The sequence below is a fragment of the Pristis pectinata genome, chromosome 3 (genome assembly GCF_009764475.1).
Source record: "Pristis pectinata isolate sPriPec2 chromosome 3, sPriPec2.1.pri, whole genome shotgun sequence".
Lineage (NCBI taxonomy): Eukaryota > Metazoa > Chordata > Chondrichthyes > Rhinopristiformes > Pristidae > Pristis > Pristis pectinata.
In genome coordinates, this window is record NC_067407.1 from 80,060,058 (window position 1) to 80,068,429 (window position 8,372).

The 8,372-nt window shown below is 39.7% G+C and overlaps 1 protein-coding gene across 3 annotated transcripts in view; it reads right to left on the reverse strand.

Moving 5' to 3' along the window:
- The window catches only part of rmnd1 (required for meiotic nuclear division 1 homolog), a 67,460-nt gene extending 59,100 nt beyond the window's left edge, over nucleotides 1-8,360 (reverse strand). Inside the window, exons 1-2 of one of the 3 annotated variants that reach the window (XM_052012400.1) lie at nucleotides 8,264-8,360; nucleotides 1,496-1,924 (exon numbers count right to left, since the gene is read on the reverse strand). In XM_052012400.1, the coding sequence (XP_051868360.1) occupies nucleotides 1,496-1,906 (411 nt within the window). In that variant the 5' untranslated portion in view covers nucleotides 1,907-1,924; nucleotides 8,264-8,360. Of the gene's footprint in view, nucleotides 1-1,495; nucleotides 1,925-8,263 lie in introns of those variants that run through there. The other 2 variants (XM_052012402.1, XM_052012401.1) reach the window with 2 other exon arrangements.
- Between the last annotated feature and the right edge of the window lie 12 nt (nucleotides 8,361-8,372).

Below are 8,372 nucleotides of genomic sequence, written 5' to 3' on the forward strand. Positions count from 1 at the left end.
CTGTGGAGGGAGAGGGATTGTCAACATTTTGGGTCGAAACCCTTCGTCAGAACCATGAGAGGAGAGGGAAGATGGCCAGTGTAAAGGGACGGGTGTGACAAGACTGGAACGTCTGTCTGCCAGAGAAAGAGAAGTCACCTCTTTGGTGCTTCAAGCCTCTGACCTTGGTTCACGTAGGTCATGAACAAAGTCATGCTGACTTTGGATGGCAACTCATCTGCTGCTGGCTTTATGCATTAACATGCAGTCAACTGGAAGATTCTGGATGCATTGCCTGTACTACTCTAGAAGAATGCAGAGCGGGAAAAAAAAAGTTGGGAACAATGTTCATTTTTATAGCCACAAATACAAGTGGTCATCAAGTCCAGTAGGGACCAGATCTTCCTTGACACAAACATACAGTACATTCCACCACCCGACATGAAATCTCTGCCTGCAGAAGCACTGCAAGATCAAGCTAGCTGATCTTCTGTCTGTAGACCCTATGAGGTGCCACCCCAGTGCCTCAACTGTCATTTGATCACGTCACAGTGAGCCCTTGTTTTAGTGGATACTTTTTTTTCTTTTCTGATGCTTTCAAATACATCCTCAGTACATCCAACACAGAGGATGTCAGTCTGAAATCAAAGGTTTAAAATGCCAGACCCACACATCATTCTCTGCAAGACATGAGGGGAAACTGAGACAGCAGCTGCAATAGCTTAATATATTTTCCTAGAAGGAATTAAATACCTTCAACTGCTGCTCAAACTCCCATTGGTTTCCTTAGTGAGATGCCTGAGCCCCAGGAAATGCTTTAGTGAAAACAAAATCAAGCTGAAAGTAATTTGAAAATACCTCATTTATGTCTCCTAAATGCATTAAATGTGCAAATATGTATCTACCTGCATCCAGTTAGGAAATCCTCAAAAGCTTTCTTGCTAACATCACAGTTAAACCAGAAAGTGGGTACACTGGAGCCAATTTGTGCTTCTGCTCTAAAATTCAAAATTTTACCCTGTACCACCCTAGTCCTTTGTATAAATTAAATATTCACCATCTCTCACCAGTCTCTTAATTTTTTTCTATTTTTTCATATGTCAGGACCAAATCCTGTCACTTGTCGCTTTAATTACAAGAGAAAAAACATGGGCTATTGTCTGCATGAACACATTGAGCTGAATATTTCTCCTTTTGTGCCATAAATTCTTACAATTCTATATTAACATAACTTTGAGAACACATCATCTGAACAACTACTGCCACTTTTAAAGCAGTACCATTCTTCTTCCATTCTCAATGTAGAACTTCTCAACAGTACAGAGAAACACTCCATCTTGTGGCTCAACCTGGAATTGGTGACACAGTCCCATTTCCAGAAGAATTCCAATGTAAACCAATAACCAAAAATCAGACTAAAAATCAAATGGCTGAGACTATTGTGTTTTATGGATCATGTGGCAGACAAAATCTAAAACACAACCTGTAGACAAGAAAACCAAAACATTTTATTTACCTGTACATCCGCGATTCCTGGCTGATTGGTCCTTGATGGTTGTTTGGTCCGAGGCCCCTTAAGTGGCCTTTTGGCTGACAGTACTTTCTGCTTCAGAGTCACTTTACTCTCGCTTGCTGCGGTGGAATAAACTCGTCTCTTTATGCTTGCAAACTGTGCATAATGCAAGGATTGATGATGTACTATTTGTGTAGAGATTGTCTCTTTCCTTATTATGTGGCATGTCGCTAAACAATAGTCTTGTGATCTTCTGCCTCTGCTTTTCAATGGGCTGTACGTAGAATCTCTCCGATAGTAGCCAAGGTGCCTGATCCTGGGTTGCTGAACATATCCAAGAGGGGAGCTCAAATAGCAAGTTCTTTTTATGAAGGATTGAGATTGTTTCAAAGGGTTAACCAATCTTAAAGCCATTGTAGGTGGATGAGCAATCTAAAGACAGAAGAACATTTCTTTTGAGAATTTCTATTCCTCACAATAGACCACTTCCTTCACATACACTTTAATCACTCATCCATACTCCAAAAGCAAAATCTTCTTCAAATTAGTAAACAAATCACAATTGAACTGACACTTTTGCTATTGATGCAAATCAATAAATTCCCTTGAATTACTAAGAACAAAATAATCACTAAGTGCATTAAATTTAAATGGAGTCTCAAAAGAACTCTGAAGTTAATTACAAAGTTCTGTTGTTTTGAATGAAATCTGAATTCTCAATGTGACCTGACTTATGATGAAGAAATGTCAACTTCAAATGTTGTTTCATGAAATTCCAGAATTCTCATCTTTTTCTCATGCCTTCCTTATTCTTTATAAAAACATTTCTACAACGTCTGATTGAACAATTCTTAAAGTTTCCAAAATGGCACCAGTGTGTGGTGATTCTTTGCAAGATGGCTTCAATAGATCTATTCATTCCAAGAAAGCATACCAGTGCCTCTACTTCCTTAGGAGTCTGAGGAAATTCGGCACGTCCCCAATGACCCTCACCAATTTTTACAGATGCACCATAGAAAGCATCCTATCCGGATGCATCACAGCTTGGTATGACAAATGCTCTGCCCAAGAGCACAAAAAAAATCACAGGGAGCTGTGAAAACCAGCCTCCCCTCCACTGACTCAGTCTACACTTAATGCTGCTCCGGGAATGCAGCCAACATAACCAAAGACCCCTGTATCCTGTTACTGTTTTTCCTTTTATACTTACCTCAATGTACTTATGTATGGAATGATTTATTTGGATAGTACGCAAACAAAGCTTTTCACTGTATCTCGGTAACATGTGACAATAATAAACAAATTGCCCATCATCTTTACAACTTTTCTATACACAGCAGTAACAATGCAACTAAAAGTCACACATTCTTCATATGAAATTCAGAGTCAAACAAAAAAGATGGGAATAGGATAGATAAATTGGAGACATGAAAAGTAGCTGGAACATCAGTAGTTTCACTAGAAATTGGAATAAAAATAGAAAATGCTGATGAAAGATTATTGACCTTAAATGTTAGCTCCGTTCCTCTTAGAGAAGTGATTATTCCCAGCATTTTCTGTTTTTATTTCAGATTTCCAGCATCAACAGTATTTTCTTTTTGAACCAGTATAAATTGGTACTACTTAATTTGCTATTAATAGAAGCTTAATACTGTAGTAACGGCTCTATTTTTTCTACTGATAAACTTTCTTCCACTGAATTAAACCCAACAAAATATCAAGTTTTATGAAAGATTACAAAACATGGCAATTTGTGCACACCAGGGAGGTATAATTTCACTCTTCAGGGCTGAAATTTATTAGAAATAAATGTTCTCCGTTTCTTGGCAAGGTTAGTAGAAGGAACACCAGAATGAACATAAAACCATTCACTGTCAAAAGAAATCAATCTCGGCGTCCACTTTAAGTCTACCTCATCAACTTACTGGTGATAAAGGCTGCAGCTATGTAAATGCTAACGGACTAGACCACCCTGTCCTACTAACGAAGGGAATGAAGAAAATTCCAGGAAATTTAAAGTCACGGTCTCAAGTTTTAGGTGATCATGTTTCAGGAATGTTTTAAGAATGTAGAAAGAGGATTCAGAAAATAGATCCTTTTAAATATTGTAGTTTAAAACAAAGTGCAGTCACACAAAGTATTTTTTAAAAAACAAGGTTATCAGTGGTTAAAAATGAAAACGAACTAATTCCAATGTTGTGTTTGAAATGAATTTAGTAAGAGGGAAAAGTAGCAGAAAGAGGAAAAATGAAAGGTGACGATTTATGGGAGCACAAGCATCGATAAAGAGAAAAGAGAAAGCTGGTCCATTAGGATAGACTCTAATAAACAGGGCTGGGATCAAAGTCATGTTGGAATCAGTAATTAGGGCAGTAGATAGGACCTTCAATGTGCAGAGAGAGCATTCAGAATTGGGTACATTTCTGTCTGATGAAATGTTCTGTCATGGTTTCAGAGCAAAATCATGATATTGGTAATATTGTGACAAGAGAACAGCAACAATTTTATTAGTGATTGAGGCCACATCAGGAATAAATGGGATTTTCTTTAGCAATGAACAAGATTTGAAACAAAATATTCCAGGTTATTTGACTTTTATAAAAAAAAGTCAAAATGTAAAATAATATGAGAAAATTTGATAATAAAGGATGAGATAAAATTAGAACCGAGGAAAGGTCTTAACCCAGAAAACCAGGATGCAGACGCAATAAGGGTGGAGCTAAGGAATAATAAAAGTTGCAAAACATTAGCAGGGCTAATTTACAGGCCCCTGATAATAATCAGTGTGAGAAAGAATATAAAACCAAAAACTAGGGGACCAAGAAACAAGAGTAAGGCAACGATTGTAGAGCGACTTTCCTCTTCAAATCAGCAAACAAAGCAAATATGACAAGGAACCAACTACTGAACAAGTTAATTCATAAATTGTAATGAGCAAGGGTTAATTAGTAATCCTATAGTTAAGCATTCTTTGGGGAAAAGTGAAAATAATAGTTTAAAAGTGACATGTTTAAGTCCAAAACTAAGAGTCATAAGTTAAAAAGTTCACCTTACAGAGGTAAAAGAGCTGAAGAAAATTAACATGTACAACATTTAAAAGGCACTTGGACAGGTACATGGATAGGAAAGGTTTAGAGGGATATGGGTCAAATGGGACAAGTTTAGATGGGAGTCTTGGTCGGCATGGGCTAGTTGGGCCAAAAGGCCTGTTTCCATGTTGTATGACTCTGATTCTAAATAACAATACATAAGCAACAGCCTACATTTTAAAAAATGTTGATAACTTTCAACAGGTAAATATTTTTTTACAGTATGAAAAATACTGGAAGACTTAATGAGACTAAAGCTCTCATATTTTAAAGAGGAGACTAAACAGATTGTGGATACATTGGCTTTGATGTTCCAGGATTCTCTTGATTCTTGAATAGCTGCAAGTGTATTCCTCTATTCAAGAATGCAGGAAGGCAGAAAATAAGGAATCAGAAGCCAATTGGTCCTGCAACAGTGGTAAGGAAAATGTTATAATCTACTTAGAACGTAATAACACTTGGAAAAACATTTGATTTGGTTTTATTAAATACAAACTGTGGTTGACAGATCTATTAGGACTCTTGATAGGATACATATGGTAAAGATCAACCCTTTTGAATACTGAATATCTTTTTGAAACTACAATAACAATATTTTGTTCTCACAATAGAGAAGCAAGAATATGATATATTTGGATTTTCAAAAGCATTCAATAAAGTGTGAAAGATGCTGCAGGACAAAATTAGGATTTGTGGGTTTGAGGCATGGTCTGAGGATTGGATTCCCCACCCCCAGGAAAAAAAGGGATAAAATGGTCACTTTTGGTATATCAGGATGTGATATGGGACGCTACAGTATCAGCGCTTGGGGAATCAGCTACTTACAAACTATTCAACAACACAGATGAAGGACCAAATTTGTTGACAACATGAAAATAGATGGGAAGCAAGCTGGAAGAAGACCTGAACAGATTGCAAAATAACATAACCCAGTTAAGTGACTGGGCAAGGTGGTGGCTGATGGAGTATCATTCAGGGAGTGCAAAATAATTCATTTTGACAGGAAAAGTAGTAATGCTGGATGGTTTTTAAAAGGGCAAAGGACCAGAAAATGTTGGTATTTGGATATTGTGTACATAAATAGAAAGTTAACAACCAGGAAGAAAATGGTGTATGTTTTTTTTGTTGTAAACAGAATACTGTACAAGTGTGAGGAAGTCCAGCAATTATACAGAAGTTTGGCAAAACCACATGGAGTACCATGCACAGTTCTGGACATCCTACCTATGGAAGAATATACTTCCGTTAAGAGGGGGTTGAAGACACATTCCTTGCTACAAGGGAAATCCCATGAGATTAAGTCAAATGGTTCCAAATTATCTGAAATTGAGAAATAAAGATGATCTCATTGGAATATGTAACATCCTAAGAGGCTTTAATCAGGTAGATTCTGTGAGGCCGTTTTCTTAGCTGCAAAGTCTAGAACTAGGAGTCATTAGTCTCAGGATGAGAGGGTGGTCACCTCAGATTGAGGCATTTAGACATAGTGTAATTAGACAGAATCAGTGTGTTTTTGTGAAGTTCAAATTATGTTTGACTAATATATCAATGAGTTTTTTTGAGAACATTACCAGCAGGGGAGGTATGTTGGTACCAGTGTATGTGGTATATCAGAATTTTCAAAATCCATTTGATGAGGTCCACACGAAAGGTGGTTATATAAAGTAGGGAATTAAGGAGGTTTTGGTGGGGGGGAAGCTGAGTGCAGAAGAGAGGTAACATACTCACATACACAGATAATTGATTGAAAGCCAGAAACTGGCCACTCTCAGGTTAATAGACTGCTACTAGCTGGATGCCATAAAGTATGGTACTGTGCCTCAATTGTTTATGACTTATTTTAATAACAAAAAGACAGTGCAATGTTGCAATCTGATACTGCTGATGCAAGGGCAATGCCACAAGAAGAGCTAGGTAGGAAAGTGAACAATGTACAGATGGAAAAGGTGTCTGCAAGGGGATACAGGCAGGTTAAGCAAGAATGAGGCAAAATGGAATTTAATGTGGAACAATCTGACATTAGGCACTCTAATAGGAAGAACAGTGGGAAAACAGTAAACAATGGTGTGCAGAAGAACCTCAGTGCATTGGTTCACATAACAAAGTTTATATAAAGGAGGAAAAAAATTGTTTGTTGGGCTCTATTGTTAAGAGGTTAGAGTACAATAATATAGAAACCTTGATGTGACCAAAGAGACCGAGTGTGGCATTCCCACACTATTCCACTGAACAATGACAATAAAGTATTCCTGCAGCATTGCTTGAAAAGGTGTTACATTGTAGCACAGTGAGATATTACATTGACAAGTCTGCCTGCATTGCACTCCTGCTCTATTGTATTGAACAATCTGATGGTACAGCACTCCTGAGGTATTGCATCAAATAGTATGACAATATGGTGTCACCTCAACATTGCACTGAAGAGTTTGACAGCACAGTAATCCTGCATTACCGCACTGAGACTAAAAGTACAGCACTTCTACAGACTTGAACTTAAGAGACTGACAATTCAGCACAGGCTACCAGTACAACACTCCCACAATTTAACAGTGAAGAAAATTTAACAAAAATGATGCACTATTGCACTGAAGAGACTGACAGCAAGCCATTTCTTCGGTGTGGCACTGAAGAGACTGATAGTGCAGCATCCTAGACTGTTGCTAAACACATCAGAGCTGTTGCTGAAAAGGAATGCTGGAAATGCCCAGCACATCAGGTAGTGTCTGTGGAGACAGAGTTAATATCACATCCCAAGTCTGCAACCTACCCAGACAGAAGACAATGTGCTGACTTTGCCTGATGTGTTGGGCATGAACATTGAAGTGCTAGAAGGATGAGGAAAAACATTTTAATCCTAAGAGCTGTAGGGGTCTGCAACTCATTCTCTGAAACAGTGCCAGAGGCAGAAGCTCTCATCATATTTAATGAGTACCTGAAGAACTGACTGCAGGGCTATAGGCTTATAGCACGATCGTAAAGTAAGATTAGAGAGACCAGCTGATTTCCAGATCAACAAACAATTTGCTGTAGGAAGTCAGCGGGTCAAGCAGCACCTGTGGGGGGGGGGGGGAATTGTCAACATTTCTGGTCGAAACCTGATGCAGGGTTTCGACCTGAAATGTCGGCAATTCCTTCCCCACCTCTCCCCCCACCCACTGATGCTGCTTGATGTGCTGAGTTCCTGCAGCAGATCGTTTGTTGCTCCAGGTTCCAGCATCTGCAGTCTCGTATTTGCATTTCCAAATCATACAGACACGATAAGCTGAATGACCGCCTCCTGTGTCACAAGTTTTGCATAATGTTAGAAACCGTTAGTGTAGCACTTGGATAGCGCTGCACTGCTGAGCCTGACAACGTAGCACCCCTGCTCCACTGCACTGGATTGCCGAACAATACCACGCTCCTACAGCATTGCATTGCAGCTTGACAAATGGACCGCTTTGCTGCCTTGCACTGAACTGTCTGACCGTGCAGGGTGCCACCGAAGAACCGGACGGTATTGCACTCCCGCCGTGCTACAGGGAACCGTTTGACAGGTGCGGCCCATCCGTGTTGCGCACGCGCACTGGGGAAGGGGGGGTCAGAGGTGAAGGGTCCGTCGCGGGGCTTCAGTGCGAGTTACAGCCTGCGATCGCGGACAGAGGTGCGCGGTTTGCGGTGGGACCTTTCGGGATTCACGCACCTTAGCAACAGGACCGCTCCTCAGACCCCACCATCATCCTCCCCCTCAGAGCACACGCACTCCCACCGGCCGTTGGGCTGGATCGCCAGGGCGCGCCGCGCGATCGGAG